At 45.0% G+C, this 19076-nt stretch overlaps 1 protein-coding gene across 3 annotated transcripts in view; it reads left to right on the top strand.

Annotated features, from left to right (window-relative positions):
- The window catches only part of GALNT9 (polypeptide N-acetylgalactosaminyltransferase 9), a 246241-nt gene that overhangs the window by 208953 nt on the left and 18212 nt on the right, over positions 1 to 19076 (top strand). For all 3 annotated transcript variants that reach the window (XM_064168137.1, XM_064168135.1, XM_064168136.1), the window contains 3 exons: positions 8253 to 8438; positions 14388 to 14525; positions 18326 to 18421. In XM_064168137.1, the coding sequence (XP_064024207.1) occupies positions 8253 to 8438; positions 14388 to 14525; positions 18326 to 18421 (420 nt within the window). The remainder of the gene's footprint in view (positions 1 to 8252; positions 8439 to 14387; positions 14526 to 18325; positions 18422 to 19076) is intronic.

The raw sequence follows: 19076 nt of genomic DNA on the forward strand, positions 1-19076 counted from the left end.
TCTCCAAGATCATCCACTCCAACCTAGCACCCAGCCCTGGCCAAGCAACTAGACCATGGCACTAAGTCCCTCAGCCAGGCTTTGCTTCAACACCTCCAGGGACAGTGACTCTGCCACCTCCCTGGGCTGCCCATTCCAATGCCAATCACTCTGACAACAACTTCCTGCTAACATCCAGCCTAGACCTCCCCCAGCACAACTTGAGACTGTGTCCGCTTGTTCTGTTGCTGGTTGTCTGGGAGAAGAGACCAACATAGTCCCTCCTGATACCACCTGCAGAGAGCTGGCTAAAGGTGAGAACCAGGCTCAGAGTCTCAGATTATTGCTAATTTCATTAATCACTTGATTTTCAGTCTCATCAGAGAGCAGGAGTGATCTCAGCTCTCTTTTGGAAAAGGGAGCCAGTGTTTACCCAGCCAGTTTTAAAGGAGGTAGAGAGCAACCTGCTGCAAATGCTTGGCTCACTCTGTGCTGGACCTGCTTTGGCATCCATGAGCTTGCAGTGTTTAGACCAGTGGCTAGAACTGGTGTGTCCATTAGCAGAGGCTGTGAAATTCTCAGCCGAGGCGAACTATTTGGAAGTAAAAACGCTGGAGGGCAGGGATACCATCCAGAGGGACCTTGACAGGCTGGAGAGGTGGGCACAAGCCAACCCCATGAAGCTCAGCAAGACCAAGTGCAAGGTCCTGCATCTGAGTCAAGGCAATTCCAAGCACCAATATAGGCTGGGCAGTGAGTGGCTGGAGAGCAGCCCTAAGGAGATGGACTTGGGGGTGCTGGTGGATGAGAAGCTCAATATGAGCTGTCAGTTTGCTTTTGCAGCCCAGAGGGCCAACCAGAGGCTGGGTTGCAGCAATATAAGTGTGGGCAGCAGGGCGAGGGAAGTGATCCTCTCCCTCTGCTGTGCACTGGTGAGACCCCACCTGGAGTACTGCATCCAGTTCTGCAGCCACTATTACTATTACAGGCGGGCTATGGATGGGCTGGAAGGTGTCCAGAGAAGGGCCACGGGGATGATCAGAGGGCTGAAGCACCTCTCCTATGAGGACAGACTGAGGGAGTTGAGGCTGTTCAGTCTGGAGAAGAGGAGGCTCCCAGGTGACCTTAATGTGACTTTTCAGTATCTTAAGGACACCTACAGAAATTTGATGGGGAAAAATAGTTGCAACAGTCTGAAACTTCTATTTTTCTCTCTTACTGAGCACCAAGGTGCCTAAAGTGCAAAATTCACAGCAGGACACAAAGTTCTTAAGGATCATGATCTTTCTTTCCAGTTTAAGTTTTCTAAGAGAGTTCACTGTCTCCTCAGCTATGCCCTTAAAAATATCCTTCTTATTTTTACCTGCTGAGTTTGCTTTTACTGAGCCCATTTGTACCAAATTAAATAACACTCTAGAGTTGGCTTAGTGTACAAAATAATGTCCTACATTAACTTGTGAAGCTATGGTTGGCTTTTTTTACTGAAACAATAAATAATCTCTAGTATTTAGTTACTGCCTTTTCCTGACACTCCTAAAAGCTTGCATAGGAACAGCTACAAAATGCTGAGGTTTCATCACCATTTGGGGCATGAATCATTCTACTCATTAGTTAGTAAATGTGTTCTCAAAAAATAGGATGGCTGAAGGGAATGGGGGATGCTTTTCAATCTGCACAGCAGTAAGCCCATGGAGAGTGAAGACCCTCCCTGTAACTGGTGTGAGCATTTGGGGAGCTGCAGCTACCCTGTTCAAAAGGCTCACCTGAGCATTAAGTCCCACGAGGCTTTGAGCTCTGACGTGCACTCAGCAGGGCATGATGCTGTTGGAAATAGGTCTCACCTGCAGAGCTGGAGGTGGTGTCAGCAATCTTCTCTCTATTTATATTGCCATCACTTAGCAATTGCTTAGCCCAGCAGTCCAGCCAGCTCTACATCCTGCTTCAGTGGTGAGCAGGCTTGCTCTACCTATCTACCTACCTACCCACCTGTCTGTCTATCTATGTACCCACCTACTTACCTGTCTACCTATCAATCTACCTGTCTGTCTAACTATCTACCTACCCATCTATCTATCTACCTACCTACTCATCTACCTACCTGTCTGTCTGTCATCTATCTACCTACCTGCGTGCCTGTCTACCTATCTGCCTACCTGTCTGTCTGTCCACCTACCTATCTTTCTACCTACCTGCCTATCTGTCTATCTACCTATCTACCTGTCTGTCTACCTACCTATCTGTTTGTTTACCTATCTGTCTCTCTGTCTACCTACCTACTTATCTACCTACCTGTCTGTATGTCATCTATCTACCTACCTGTCTGTCTGTCTACCTATCTGCCTACCTGTCTGTCTGTCCACCTACCTACCTGTCTGTCTACCTACTTACCTGTCTGTCTACCTACCTATCTGTTTGTCTGTCTACCTGTCTCTCTGTCTACCTACCTACTTATCTACCTACCTACCTGTCTGTCTCTCTGTCTACCTACCTATCTACCTACCTACCTGTCTGTTTGTCTATCTATCTGTCTCTCTGTCTACCTACCTACTTATCTACCTACCTACCTGTCTGTCCACCTACCTATCTGTCTCTCTGTCTACCTATCTGTCTCTCTGTCTACCTATCTGTCTCTCTGTCTACCTACCTACCTGTCTGTCTACCTACCTATCTGTTTTTCTACCTACCTACTTATCTGTCTGTCTGTCTGTCTACCTACCTACCTAGTCATTATTTTTAGATCAGATTCTTCTTCCCCAAAGGGGGCCAGCTGACTTGATGGAATTTTACATTTCATTTTGCATCACTTCCTTTCCTCATTCCAAACCCACATGGATTTTGGTCTTAAGTGTTGGGTTGGTTTTTTTTTGTTTGTTTGGTTTTGTTTCCTTTTGAAACTAATCTCTCTTAATAATTCCATCCTCCTATCTCAAAGGAAAAAAAAAAAGGCAGCTGTTTTAAGAGCTGTTCTGGACCCTTTTAAGGAAACCATTTAAAAAAACCCACCTTAGAATCATAGAATCAAGCAGGTTGGAAGAGACCTCCAAGATCATCCAGGCCAACCTAGCACCCAGCCCTAGCCAGTCAACCAGACCATGGCACTAAGTGCCTCAGCCAGGCTTTGCTTCAACACCTCCAGGGACAGTGACTCCACCACCTCCCTGGGCAGCCCATTCCAATGCCAATCACTCTCTCTGCCAACAACTTCCTCCTGACATCCAGGCTAGACCTCCCCTGGCACAACCTGAGACTGTGTCCCCTTGTTCTGTTGCTGGTTGCCTGGGAGAAGAGGCCAACCCCCACCTGGCTACAACCTCCTTTCAGGTAGTTGTAAACAGCAATGAGGTCCCCCCTGTTTAATCCTAGTAATTATTATTATTAATAATATATCAATCCTTGTTTAATCCTATTAAAAAGAGTTTGGACCTTCAGCAACAAGTCCTTGTTTCTTCTGGTGTGTGGAATACAATGCCTGATTGACTGCTCGCAATGGCAAACCCTTTTCTGTAGGACAGTCCTACCTCAGGTGTACAGCAAGAGCTAATAATTAGTGCCAGTAAATGACTGTAGCATAAACCATGAACATTATCATTCAGCTGGTAATCTACCCCTGATGTGGGTACTTTTTAATACTTAATATGTCTGTTTATAGAAAAGTTGATTGAGATAATTAGCAGTAAAAATGCAAAGGTAACGCAGCTATGGTAACATTTATACTGCTATCAGTTTTGTTTATAGCAGCCTAAAGAGCAATACTGAAATTAGAAATTAACTACAATTAGCAAATAAATTGAGTGTCTCTTGGAATTACTTGATCATGTCTTAAAACGTTGCACAGTGTGATGCTCAGGGAGGCAAAGCCAAGTCCCTGGGTTGTGTAGCAGCTGTGCTAAGTAGAGGAGCACACAAAGCAGAAGCCTTTTTGCTTCACTGCTGCTGGTTCTTATCAGCTGAAGCTGCTTCTATTCCCAGCTCAGGACATCTTCTGAGTCTGTCTCAGTGGAGTCTGGGCTGTTGCCCCCCAGGAGAGGTTTGATGAGTGTGTGCTGCAGTGGGAGGAACAAAAATTATGGCATGGGGTTTGCATCTCCATGGGGGGAAAGAAGGCTGAGTGTTATTTTCAGTGTTGCACACCCTTGTAGGGAGCAGCTCGGAGAGACTGTTTGTGGTGGTTCTCAGTAAATGGACCTTGAAATACACATTTAACATTGCAACTCAGTGGGAGAGCAATAACTTGGACTGGAAATGCATTGTTATCCCAGAAGATGAGTCATAGATATGGAATTCTGTTTTCTCTCCTTGCCTGAAACTTAGTGATTTGGAGGTACTTAGGCACCATTCTATGCTCGCAGGTAGAAAACAGTTTGCTTCCCAGGTGCTTTAAGAACTCTGCTTGGTACATGCTATATAGATGCATGCAATTATTTTTCTGGCATAATTTCAGAGTGAGATGTGGAAGGAAATGAGTTGTTTACTACTGTTAAAATGGGTCATTAAATACAGTTTTGAGGATGAAAGGAGAGAGAATCAACTGATTTCAAGGGCAGACATTGACCCACCTCTTCTTATCTCTTTCATACACTAAACATTTTCATGTTCTTTTATGCTTCATTGTATTTCAGAGACTTCTTGTAGTTCAGAGCAGACAGGCAAAGGTTTTCTGAGTCATGTATGTCTTTCAGTACTGTGTCCAGGGAGAAGGTGCTGCCAAACCTACCCATCCTCTTGAGTCAGACATAAGTCTTGAGTCTCCATCTAAATCTCATAAGACTGCTCCTAGCTACTGGGATCTTGTCTGGTTCTGGGTGCATATATTTTGCTGTAACTCTTTTGTTTTCTGTTAAAGTAATCTTTGGGCTGTAAGGGGAGAGGACAAGAGCTTCACTCTGTACTTAACAGTACACCAAAAGGGTGTGCAGGTGCAGAGCCAGGGCCATGCTCCATTGAACAGCAACTAATCCTGAAGTGAAACAGGAGACCTTGTCTGGCCTGAAAAGAAGTGACTCACAGATGAGCAGCTGTAGCATTCATCTGGGATATGGAGAAATGGTGACATGCTGATGTGTGCCTGGTAATACATGAGTGTCTAACTGCCTCCTCTCACCATGTGCAGGACATCCAGTTCTCTTTTTCTGGGCTTGGAAATCCCATCCTTATCCTGGGAAATGTCCCCGAGTGCTGTTAAAAGTTATGTGTTCCCAGAAAAGAACAACTCATCTGGGGTAAATTAGCATCTTCACAGGAGGCAACATTACCTTCAGAATATCCTGTTTCCTTTTTTCTTCCCTCCTCTTCAGCAGATTTGGATTATTTCAAGAGCAAAATGGGGCTAAGGAGTAGGGGGTGGAAGTGACTGAAGGTAAAGGTAAAGCAGTCTAGGTGATTGCAGATGGGGTGGTCACACCACAGTTGGCTGCTGAGCACCAAAGATCCTGGCTGACAGGATGAGTGTTATCTGGCCTGAGGCTGCTGCTGCCTTTTATTGTGTTTTCTTCAAAGCCAGGTGTCTGAGTTCCCTGTGGATTTCGTCTGGGGAGGATTTATCACCGATAAATAACCGTTGGTGTTGAATTTACAGATGAGCTAAACTGTTTCCTTTAATGTTGCAGTTTAGTGCTTTTTCCTTTTCAGGTTTGCATGAGGGCTGGCATTTGAAGGAAATCAATCTGTCACTCAGATAATGTATTTTCCCTTGCTACCAAAATATATAAGGAAAAATTACAACGTCATTAGCCATAGCCAGAGAGAGAAAAATGTGCTCTGCATTAAAGAGCTGACTTCCAGGATGGGTTGGGCAAAGAGCACTATGTTAAAGTGTACTGCTCATTTCCCCTTCTCATCATGAAAATCAATTAATGCCTTTCTTGGGGTTTCCCCCCCCCTCCCCCCAGCACTTCCCCTTGGCACTGGAAACTCTTAGCATATGTCAGTCCAAATTTATGAGCAGTGTGGTTTTCAGAGCATTTCATTTATCAAATGTAAATTCCAGTGGCCAGTGACTTGCTACAGAACTCTTTTGGAAAGCTGCAAGAAAAAACTTACCTAACAAAGAATTACAACAATAATAGTTATATATCTATATATGTATGCATATGACTGGGTAGGGCTGGGGGATAGGTTGGACTGGATGAGCTTGGAGGTCTCTTCCAACCTGGTTGATTCTATGATTTGATTCTATTATATATATATATATATATGTATGTGTGTGTCTATTGTTATATGTATTATATATGTACATATTGTATATATATTATATATGTATCTGTATGTATTATATATGTATATATTCATAGAATCATAGATAAGATAATCATAGAATCAACCAGGTTGGAAGAGACTTCCAAGGTCATCCAGTCCAATCTAGCACCCAGCCCTAGCCAATCAACCAGACCATGGCACTAAGTGCCTCAGCCAGGCTTTGCTTGAGCACCTCCAGGCACAGCCACTCCACCACCTCCCTGGGCAGCCCATTCCAATGCCAATCACTCTCTCTGCCAACAACTTCCTCCTAACATCCAGCCTAGACCTCCCCTGGCACAACTTGAGACTGTGTCCCCTTGTTCTATATTATATATGTATGTTGCAAAACACCTGTATTAGCTCAGGTGTTGCAACACCACTGATCAGCTTGCCACGGGAAATGTGGTCAGGGTGCCACAGATCAGTGTGATCAAGGGCAATACCACATGGGCTCCAGGTGATTCAATGTGAAGTATGCCAGAGATGTTTATTGATCATTTTGGCTCTCAATAGATACCCTCAGGCCACAAGGCACATGCCTACACATTAGCATAATTAGTCAAGGACAACCCTCTCCATCAGCATAACCCACGCCTTGTTTCCCTCATTAACGAGGTGTTCATTATCTATCCCTTCTGAGATAAGTCAGCCAGCAGCTGGTGGGAACCAAGGTCAGCATCCACCTGTTAGTATCCTTCTTCACTTTGCATTCCTACATATGTATGTATATATTATATATTTAGATTATATATATATATATACATGTATTATATGTATATATTATGTATTTATATACTATATATATGTATAATATTATATGTATATATATGTATGTGTGTGTGTGTATATATGTATCTATGTATGTGTGTGCATATATATATATTTATTTACACATATACACACAGAGCCAATGGCATCCTGGCCTGTATCAGGAACAGTGTGGCCAGTAGGACAAGGGAGGTTATTCTGCCCCTGTGCTCAACACTGGTCAGGCCACACCTTGAGTGCTGTGTCCAGTTCTGGGCTCCTCAATTCAAGAGAGATGTTGAGGTGCTGGAAGGTGTCCAGAGAAGGGCGACGAAGCTGGTGAGGGGCCTGGAGCACAAACCCTATGAGGAGAGGCTGAGGGAGCTGGGGATGTGCAGCCTGCAGAAGAGGAGGCTCAGGGCAGACCTCATTGCTGTCTGCAACTACCTGCAGGGAGGCTGTAGCCAGGTGGGGTTGGTCTCTTCTGCCAGGCAACCAGCAACAGAACAAGGGGACACAGTCTCAAGTTGTGCCAGGGCAGGTCTAGGCTGGATGTTCGCAGGAAGTTGTTGGCAGAGAGAGAGATTGGCATTGGAATGGGCTGCTCAGGGAGGTGGTGGAGTCACCGTGCCTGGAATTGTTCAAGCAAAGCCTGGCTGAGGCACTTAGTGCCATGGTCTAGTTGATTGGCTAGGGCTGGGTGCTAGGTTGGCCTGGATGATCTTGGAGGTCTCTTCCAGCCTGGTTGATTCTATGATTTTATCTATATATATTCATATACATCTGTGTGTGTGTGTATGTATATAATTATATACCCCAAACAAATAAACAGAAAACTACCAGGAAGGCAAGATTTTTATCTGCCAGTTCCCAAGCAGTTTATCTTTGTCCCTGAAAAGTGTCTTTGTCCCTGAGAAGAAGTGAAGCACTGCCCCAGCATTGTTCTGGAATGCATCTTGTTTGGAAATGAGCTCTTTATGCTCAGTGAAAGGCAGCTTTGGAAAGTAATGGATTTATTTGTTTCACTATGATACTAAGTACAGATGTGAGGCAACTGTGGAACACATGAGCTTTGCTCGCCCTGCATCACTGATTCAAAGAGAAAAGTTCTCTTTGTTTCCTTCTGTTCTGCCTCCAGAGCAGGTAAATGAGGTGAGCATTCCGCATAATTTGGTAGAAGCTCTGACTGGGACACTCTTCAGATGCCGCATGGAAGCAGCTGGATCACCTTCAGAAGGGAAAAATAAAGCTAAAAGCTGATGGGATTGTTTTTCTGCTGCCTCTCCCAGGTCTGGCAGTGTGGAGGCAGCATGGAGGTGCTGCCCTGCTCCCGCGTGGCGCACATCGAGCGCACGAAGAAGCCCTACAACAACGACATCGACTACTATGCAAAGCGCAACGCCCTGCGCGCCGCCGAGGTCTGGATGGATGACTTCAAGTCACACGTGTACATGGCGTGGAACATCCCCATGGCAGTAAGTATGGCTCTGGCTCCTGAACATAGGCGGGTGGCCAAGAGTGCCAGTGGCATCCTGCCTTGTGTTAGAAATAGTGTGACCAGCAGGAGCTGGAATGTGACCATCCGCTTGTACTCCGCACTGGTGAGGCCACACTTTGAGTATTGGGTTCAGTTCTGGGCTTCTCACTACAGGAAGGACTTTGAGGTGCTGGAGCATGTCCAGAGAAGGGCAGTGAGGCTTGTGAAGTGCCTGGAGCATCTGGCCTATAAGGAGCATCTGAGAGCTGGGGTTGTTGTTTAATCTGCAGAAGGGGAGGCTGGGAGGAGACCTCATCCCTCTCTACAGCTATCTGAAGGGAGATTGGAGCAAGGAGAAGGCAGCCTCTTCTCCTTGACGTGAAGTGACAGCACAGGAGGAAATGCTTACAAGCTGAGCCAGGGGAGGCTTAGGCTGGATGTTAGGAAATATTTCTTCATCAAATACTAGAACTGTCTGTCCAGGACAGTAGTGGAGTACCCATCCCTAGAGGTGTTCAAACAGCCTACGGACCTGGCACTTCGAGGTGTGGTTTAGCGTTGACCCTTCAGTGCTGGGTCAAGGGTTGGGCTGGATGATCTTTGAGGCCTCTTCCACCCAGATGTATTCTGTGAAACATGGATGGCTGTTCCTAATTAGTTCTTGAGGTGCAGGATGCTACAATGGTTGCACAGGGCAGGCAAGGCTTAGAGGGGAGGGTGCTTCTATGCTGGTGCCTGCTGGAGAGCTCTGCCTACAAACTTGCTTTTTCAGCCTAAGTTTTGTTGTATGCTCAGGAGCGATGACACAGATTTGTAATTTAACCAGAGCACAATGTTTCAGGTTTATATGCTTCCTCAGAAGCAGCCATTAATTTGGAATGCCATTAAACTTTGAGGTGTTCATATGCTACAGTGGTGAGGACTACAGGAGATGTTCATAAATAAATATCATCCTTCATCATGAGACTTAGTAGACCTCACCGGCATAAAAAACAAAGTATGTGATAAAAGAATCACACATTAACTGGGTTTATTGTCAGCAGGCCGAGTTGCAATGTGGGCACACTGTTTCTTCCTGTGCACAGGAACTGTAGGTGGCATGTGGGGACCTCGAGGAATCCATGTAATATAAATATTAGATAAACTGGAGGTTCAGTTTGTCACTTTAGTCTGTAAGTATATCACATGCTACATCTCCGCTGAGCATTATTCTTGGGGAGAAGGGAAGTATGTTACATCCCAGTCAGGTGGAAGCTGGCTGCTGCTGTAATCTTCAGTGGTATTTGCATGCAAATTATTCATGTAACAGGGCACAGAAAGAGCAGCTGAGGGGAGGCAGACTCCAGTCTGTAGGTAATAATGGTTTAGTTAACCCTCATGAGAGACTGGTCCAGAGCTGATTGAAATAAATGGAACCAGGAATGTTTTTATGAGAGCAGGGAAACAAGCACAACCCAGCTGCATCTTTGTGAATGTTTGCTTATGACCTAGAGCCCACCAAAGTCACAGGAGTCTCATCAAAGTCTTCATCAGATTTAGTCTGTGTCCCAAATACCTGCTTGTGGTTTGGTACCTACAGAATGTATCAGAACCCATTTTCGTATGTCCCTGTTGCAGCTTAGAAAACACTTCTGCCTGAAGTGTAATCTTTCATTCTTCTCCACGCAATGTTTGAGTGTGTCAGGTGTTCACACATCTGAATTCCACTTGCTGCTGTTCAGCATCGGGTCCTCTCTGCAAGGCCTCGGTGAAGATTTGCTGGGGTGACTCCTCTTAGCATGAGAGGTTAATTGCAGAGAATTATCTTGCCTTAACAAGAGGCAATACTGCATAACTTCTGTGCCATGCATGATGCTTGTACAGGCAGGAGGAAGACAAAGCATCATCCACATTTTTAGGGGTATTCTGTCTACAACTACCTGAAGGGACATTGTAGCCAGGTGGGGGGTGGCCTCTTCTCCCAGGCAACCAGCAATAGAACAAGGGGACACAGTCTCAAGTTGTGCCAGCGTAGGTATAGGCTGGATGTTAGGAGGAAGTTCTTCACAGAGAGAGTGATTGGCATTGGAATGGGCTGCCCAGGGAGGTGGTGGAGACACTGTCCCTGGAAGTCTTCAAGAGAAGCCTGGACGAGGCACTTAGTGCTGTGGTCTAGTTGACTGGCTAAGGCTGGGTGCTAGGTTGGACTGGATGATCTTGGAGGTCTCTTCCAACCTGATTGATTCTATGATTCTATGAAGCTGACCATTTTATCAGATAGATGTAAATTGGAGCTGAAAAAGTAACACTGTGAATTTGTTTGCTCCATGCTGTCTGAGGAAAGACAAGATAATAATCATTTGCACCAAACCATGATTTCCTTTAATCTCTCTGAGATTACTTAGTGATGTAGTTTTCTGCACTGAGCTGTACAGTAGCAATTAAAAAAGAATAGGCACCTCTACATTGAGAGACATAAAATCAGCAGAAGGAATGAACATTAAAATTTTCTATCCATTAAAATAAATTGATTGACAAAATGTGCATCATAAAAATAACCCCATTATCTCTTAGGAAAAGGAAGCTAGTGTTAGTGTTCACAGAGTTATCCCACTCCAGACAAGAAACGAGTAGTGTACTGCTGTAAGCAGTTATATACGTGGTTGGATTTGATGATCTTCAAGGTCTTTTCCAACCTAAATGGTTCTGTGATTCTTACTGTCTGGTTAAAAAGAATATCCACACACTAAATTCTGTGGACACCTTGTTCTTGTACCAGCACACTGGAGCCTGCACGTGATGACTGGAGCTAGTGCAGCAGCAAGCAAAGCATTTTCATTGCTCCTCAGGATGCTGCTCTTGTGTTCTGTAGAAATGGCTCTGCAAATAGGGTGCTGTGTCATAGAATCAACCAGGTTGGAAGAGACCTCCAAGAGCATCCAGTCCAACTCTGTGGCGGTGGGAAAGGATCCAGCCAAGTGCTTCTGTTTGTGTGGCACAGGACAAGAACTGGGAACTGCTGCACTGCAACAAGTGTGCAAAGTTTGATTACACATTCATGCATACATCACAGAATCATAGAATCAACCAGGTTGGAAGAGACCTCCAAGATCATCCAGTCCAACCTAGCACCCAGCCCTAGACAGTCAACTAGACCATGGCACTAAGTGCCTCATCCAGGCTTTTCTTGAACACTTCCAGGGGTGGTATTGCCTCAGTTTAGAACTGGGCAGGAAGAGGCAAGGAAACTACATGATTGCTCCCATAGCTAAACCCATCCTAATGAACCTTTTCATAACTCTCACCCTCTTTTCCACAACTTGCTCCCTTCCAAGTTACTGAGGATCTGTACATAATGGGTATCTCCCATTAGGACCTCTGCAAGATCATATTCCTATACTCTTCAGCAGCAGGTCACTATAGCTCTATTTTAGTTAAAGCAAATATTTGGTATGCCCCTGCTTGGGATCTCTTCCTCTGCGGACGGGATTTGGAAAGTCAGAGATGACTCAATATGAGTTAAGCTTCTGAGCAATCCGTTTGTTTATTAAGAGCATCAGGCTTCAAGTTACAAAGCACAGGTGAGTAAAGTGAGCACACACAGCATGCAACGTGGTACTGGTAACTAGCATTTGGTTCATCTAAATATTGGAATATGCATAATCCTCCCTACTTGCAGCCACTGCTATAGGGTTTAGTGCACCTAAATGTTGGAATTTGCATATTCCTCCTATTTCCCTCCTAATCTGGACACAGTCCCACAGAAGCTGTCTACAACTACCTGAGGGGTGGTTGTGGCCAGGAGGAGGTTGCTCTCTTCTCTCAGGTGGCCAGCACCAGAACAAGAGGACACAGCCTCAGGCTGCACCAGGGGAAATTTAGGCTGGAGGTGAGGAGAAAGTTCTTCCCTGAGAGAGTCATTGGACACTGGAATGGGCTGCCCAGGGAGGTGGTGGAGTCGCCGTCCCTGGAGCTGTTCAAGGCAGGATTGGACGTGGCACTTGGTGCCATGGTCTAGCCTTGAGCTCTGTGGTAAAGGGTTGGACTTGATGATCTGTGAGGTCTCTTCCAACCCTGATGATACTGTGATGCTGTGATCAGAAGGCTCAAGGACAATTCCTTTGAGCTTCTTCACACACAGTGCTATGGTTTATTGCAGTCCCAGTTCTCAGACCTCACATCCAAGACTTGATTGTACAAGCTTCTAGGGGCTCATGCCCCCCCATTCTTCAGCCAATTCCCAACATTCCTCAACAATTTTAGTGATGAAGGAATCTTCTGTTGAATGATTTATTGCACCTAGTGCCTCTGAGAATTGCTCTCCTTCCATGTAGCCTGCAGGAGTACGTAAATTAACATTCATTTGAATGGATGCTGCACGGAGAGCTCACGACAAAGTACGCATCAGCAAGCAGCAGTGAGCACAGCAAACTCTTTATGGGGCAAACAGAAAAACCTGTTCAGTATTACACTTGTATTCTCTTCTGAAAACGAGGCATCTGGTGGGGATTCTAATAAAGCCTGAGCTAAGATTTGCTGCTGCCTTGTAAGCCTGCATCAGGTGTAATTTGTAAAGCACTCAGAAATCTTTCTGGAGGAAATGTGCAGGGCACTTAGGACAGACCCATGCAAACCTCCCCACTGTCGGTCCCTTCGATTCACACAGTTGTCTTGGTTCTAATTCTAGTTTCCAGAGACTGAAATAAATTTGATAGAACCAATAACAATTTTTATAAAGTGCCCTTCCCTCTCCCCTCTTCTTTCCCAAAAGAAGGGGATTAGATGTAGAGAGGAAAAGGTAAGCACACCCAAATAAACGAATCTCTCTCAATTTGGAAGTTAAAAAGGAGAGTTTAACAATAACTTTAAAAGGTATTTCAGGTAGGGAAGTTACAAAAGGTATAGGGAAGGGAAAGCAAATATAAAATAGATAAATACAACCCAGTTTTGCTGGTGATGGCTTTGGCTGCCTCGTGGGTGATGGCCACTTGGTGAAACAAAGAGAAACCAGGAACAGGGTGGTGATGGTGGCAAGCATGGAGGCAGGGAACGCAGAGAAAGCGAAACAGGAATTCCCCCTGCTTTTATGGATCTTTAGACAGGAGTGGGCTAACCATCACCTGGTGGTGTTCAGACCCACCCCTGGGGAGGGGTCAAGACCACCTAGGGTCAGGTTCAAGGTTACTCCCCCTGGTGTATTAACCCTATACAACAAAAAGATTGTTGGGTGAGGTAACTCTTACTGCCTTCATGCTGAGCTGTGATGATTTACGATGGTTTAGATGAGCAGACGTGACTCAGGGCCTGGTGCTTTTTAAATAGCTGGGTTTGCATTTGGCTCTTCCAGCCTGTCTTTTTTGTGGGATTTGTATGCAAACATGACTTAATTTCTGAATTAGAGTTATAAAGAATGCCTTGAGCTTAACTGCATTTCATGGCTCGTGCCCGCGAGTGAGCTCCCGTTGCAGTGAAAACCAAATGCTGGCCTGTGCAAATGTTTAATGGAGCTTAATGACTTTTTGTGCAGTCCTGCTCTGAAGCTTTAACAGGTTTGTTCTTACCTTGCTCACATCAGAGAATACTCAAGGCCCTTGCTAGAGTAAGCCACGACCACACTGCTGTGTCTTAGATCAGAATTGCCGCCTAGATTCCAAACAAGGGGATTCAATTCAGGTTTGATTGCAAACATTTAGAATTGCTCTAAGTAACAACATTTTCATTGTGTTCTCATTGTTTTGATTTATGCTTGGTTTTCACTTGTTCATTATCCTTCTTTTTCCACAGCCTTCCATTAATATTTATTGTCTGCTCTCAACAGCAGCTGTTTGATGAGCTGCTGCTTACAAAAGAGAAAGAGAGGGAAATGCAGCTTGGTATACAAAATGAACTCCATTTGGCTTCAGTAAAGGAAACAAGTGTGAAGTCAGTGCAGTGAGATTTCTTTATTCTCTTTTTTTCTGCCTTATAGAACCCTGGAGTTGACTTTGGAGATGTGTCTGAAAGAATAGCCCTGCGACAGCGGCTGCAGTGCCGGAGTTTTAAGTGGTACTTGGAGAACGTCTATCCTGAAATGAGGGTTTATAACAACACAGTCACTTATGGAGAGGTACTGTATGTCTTTGAAAACACATCATGGCTGCATCAGAGCAGTCCTTTCATCTCAGTGCTGGGTAGCAGGATGTACAGAGCAATTCCAAGTCAGCAGAGCAGCAGCGGCAGAAGTGCCCTCCTCTGCTTTTAAGGAACACTAACAAGTGTGGCTTTGAGAAGCGCTGTCCCCTCTCATTGGAGCTATCAGATTAAGTCACTCTCACCAACCACAACAGGCAACCTCGTTTGCTTTCCTTTTAAAACAGACAACAGACATTTGAGGTAATAGTCTTCCCAAATATGGTGATCAGCCCTCAAAAGAGCAAAAAGTAATCGCAGTTGTGGTGGTTGGACACTGGAATGGGCTGCCCGGGGAGGTGGTGGAGTCGCCGTCCCTGGAGCTGTTCAAGGCAAGGTTGGACGTGGCACTTGGTGCCATGGTCTAGCCTTGAGCTCTGTGCTAAAGGGTTGGACTTGATGATCTGTGAGGTCTCTTCCAACCCTTATGATACTGTGATACTGTGGTTTGGCTTCTATCCCGCCCCCCGCCCCACACACACACTTTTGAAATGCCCCAGCTAACTCAGACAGACTCTGGGAATATAAATGAAGCTATTTATTTACAGCTAGCACAATATACAAGCAGCTATTTATAGTAGATACAGTTATATACAGAAATATACAAAGGAAAAGTAATACAGAAGCACAACTCCCCTCCCAGAAACCTGAGTCCCCAGGAGGGTCTCTCAAGCACCCTTGCACCTCCCCCTGCCCCTCTCAACCTTACCCCAATCCTGAGAAAGAATAGAGGTGCAGCCAAGAGGCTAAGAAGGAAGGTTAGTGGTAGTGAGGTTAAGGAGATGTTGCTCAGTCTAAAGCCAAAAGCAGAGTGGGACAAAATGCAGAATGTTATCTACTGTTTACTTCTTGTTCCCATACTTCTCAGCAGGACTGTAAGAGAAGCGACACAACCATTGTTTTCCTTACATAGCCAATTATCTACTTTCTCTCACCAAAACATTCTAGCCTGCTTCAAACTAGCACAGCAGTCAATGAGGACATTTGAGTTGTTGAACCCTTTTTAAGTAAAGAATTGCTCCCTTCTGAGGTTTTGCCAAACTATTTGAAGGATCACATTCACTTTATTAATTCATCCTCCTCCTTCAGGATACAAAGCAACATATCCTTGTTCAGATGATGAGGTAAGGCTACCATTTGGAAGGTCTTCATCTCATCCTGAAAAAGCTATTAGAGGAAAAACCTGTTTTCTTGCTTTGTGCTTGGGTTCTGTCTTTTCATTCTCACTTGTGCACAGTGTTGATTGAGACCTTGGAACACCTGCTTGGAGGCTGCTGAGTGGATAGGTTACCTAACCCTAATCCAAATGTGTTAGAGATGTGTAGCCTCTTCAGCTCACCTCAGCTGCCTGGATCATGACTTTCTCTTCTGTGAACCAATCAAAACTCCCACCTGTGCTTGACCCCAGTCTTTAAAGAAGTCAGACCTGCCTCCTGTAACTCTTTTAATCTGTAAGATGTTCTTTTAATATAAGAACTGCTGTCACTTGTGACTGTGAATTAGGGCAAAGTTCTAGGAGCTCTCCTGCTGCATAATGTTTTTAAGATTCTGGTTTAATTGTCTGCTTGAACTACAATTAAATCCCAAAGCAATATATTTTCACACAAGACAGCTAAATGGGCATTATTCCTTTAGGTTCCATTTGATTGACTTCATATAAAAATAAGTCAGGCACTTCAAATGGTGATACAAAGTGCAAGTTTTATTACATAATATCACTTTGCATCCTAATATAACTGTCCCTGGCAGTAACTGAGGGAAGGCATTTAGTAAATTCAACAGGAGCTATTAGTAACTGTCAGCTCCAAGAAGGCTGTTAGCTGCAAAGAACATTGGCAGAACTGCCAATGTTGTGTCAATTACACCAGACAGCAAGCTGGGCTCTTAAAAAGAAAGGGTTTTTTTTCTGTTGAGTGGTCACGTGGAGGGTCTTGAGTCAAACAGGAAGCTTTGAGTGATGCAAGTATCCAACTGATTAAAATGTATAATAAAATAGAGCCTTGTCAGCTGTCAGCTACTACAAACTGGCATAGTTCCCTTTCAGTCTTCCATGCCCATAATGGCAAACTAGAGGCTTCGTCCTAAATGACACCAAGCTTGTGAGTAAATGTTTTCTCTTGTGGTTATGTTGCTGAAGGAAAAGCTGTCTGGATCTTAGTGAGTGTAAGGGAAAAGAAATGTACTGAGTAGAGGTGAAACAGATTGAAACAAGTAGTGACAGGGCTAGGGGGAATGGAGCAAAGCTGGAGGTAGGTAGGTTCAGGCTGGACATGAGGAGGAAGTTGTTGAGCAGGAGAGTGGCGAGAGGCTGGAATGGGTTGCCCAGGGAGGTGGTTGAGGCTCCATCCCTGGAGGTGTTTAAGGCAAGGCTGGATGAGGCTCTGGCCAGGTTGATCTAGGGTAGGATGTCCCTGCCTGTTGCAGGAGGGTTGGAACTGGCTGATCCTTGTGGTCCCTTCCAACCCTGACTGATTCTATGAAACAGTACAAAAAATGTATTTCCTAATGACTCAAGTCACATTTTTAAAGCCATTTTCATCATCTTCAGCCTTTATAGTACCTGAGACATAAAATAAACCTTCTGGAATGTCACTGTTGGTGACCTCCCTTACTCTCTCAGATTCCCTGTTATGCTTGTACACCATAGTATGAAGGATTATTTATGGATGTTTTCCAACACCTCATGCAGCAGCTAGTTCTGTATTATGGGGCTGGCCAGACAAATACTTCACTATCTAAACCAAAACTGACCTCTTTACTGTTTCCAAATGTCTATCTAAATCTTCTTAGTGAAGATACCTGTAAATTTTTTTCTGTGTCCAAAAGATGTGTTCAGTACTTCTAGCCTGAAGAGAAAGTAAGGCCTGAAATTCCAGCTACACAGTCTTACAGGCTTGTAAATTCTTCTTGTCTGGGGAGACACATGAATTTTTTACTTCACTGGATCTCTAAACCCATACTTAAGTATATTGAAAAACTTCTGACACTGCTCATCCCTGCTATATTCTGTCATGGAATTAGAATCATAGAATCAGTCAGGGTTGGAAGGGACCACAAGGATCATCTAGTTCCAACCCCCCTGCCATGGGCAGGGACACCCTACCCTAGAGCAGGCTGCCCACAACCTCCTCCAGCCTGGCCTTAAACACCTCCAGCTGTGGGGCCTCAACCACCTCCCTGGAAAACCCATTCCAGCCTCTCACCACTCTCATGCTGAACAATTAGGAAATTGTCCAGTCTGAATCTCCCCACCTCCAGCTTTGCTCCATTCCCCCCAGTCCTGTCACTCCCTGAGAGCCTAAAAAGTCCCTCCCCAACTTTTTTGTAGCCCCCTTCAGATACTGAAAGGTCACAATAGGATCAAGTCAGAGCCTCCTCTTCTGCAGGCTGAACAGCCCCAACTCTTTCAGTCTGTCCTCACAGCAGAGCTGCTGCAGCCCTCTGAGCATCCCTGTGGCCCTTCTCTGGACACACTCCAGCATCTCCACATCTCTCTTGTAATAGGGGCTCCAGAACTGGATGCAATACTCCAGGTGGAGTCTCAGCAGAATGGAGGCCAAATAGTGTCTATTCCCAGAGCAAATTCACTGCTGGCATCCTGTCATAACTGGAGAACAATCCTGTGCTTCTCAGGGAGGAGAAGCTCTGCATACTCCTAGTTTCAGCAGCCATCCAGGTCGGACTGGCACCATGCAGATGCATTTCTAACACAGCTCTTCTCTTTCTGATTGCTTACAGGTGCGGAACAGCAAAGCAAGTGGCTACTGCTTAGATCAAGGAGCCGAAGAGGATGACAAAGCAATCCTTTACCCATGCCATGGGATGTCCTCTCAGGTAAATCCCTTTATTAATAAGAAACCTTTATCTTCAGGATTTTTCAGAGGAAACAGCACTTAGCTGGTTTTATTTGAGTTGAGGCAGTAAATTCCCTGGTTGCAAAAGAAACCAAGCTGACCTTACTCCAGCTTTTTTGGGTGCCCTTTCCAAAGCTGTTCAGCATGTGAATCTGTACATTGGAGATGCATTAGGAAAACAGAAGAGTCATGATAATTTCTTTTCATAACAGGGAGATCCACCACAGAATAATGCATTTAGAGAGTGTGTGAGAGTGAGGAGCTCATCTCACTGTGAACTTGGCTAATAAGTTGTTCAGCATGAGAGTGGTGAGAGCCTGGAATGGGTTGCCCAGGGAGGTAATTGAGGCTCTGTCCCTGGAGGTGTTTAAGGCCAGGCTGGCTGAGGCTGTGGGCAGCCTACTCTAGGGTAGGGTGTCCCTGCCCGTGGCAGGGGGTTGGAACTAGATAATCCCTGTGGTACTTTCCAACCCTGACTGATTCTATAGTACCTCTTTAACATAACCATTCAGGGCTCCAGTATCCTCCTGTGCAGAAATGATTAAAGAAGCTGCTGATGTGATCCTCCAAGTAGGCAAAAGTTAAGCACATATTTAACATCAACTTCAAAGGGAATTAAGCATGTCTTTTAAGTT

The sequence above is a fragment of the Pogoniulus pusillus genome, chromosome 30, assembly GCF_015220805.1.
Source record: "Pogoniulus pusillus isolate bPogPus1 chromosome 30, bPogPus1.pri, whole genome shotgun sequence".
NCBI classification, from domain to species: Eukaryota; Metazoa; Chordata; class Aves; order Piciformes; family Lybiidae; genus Pogoniulus; species Pogoniulus pusillus.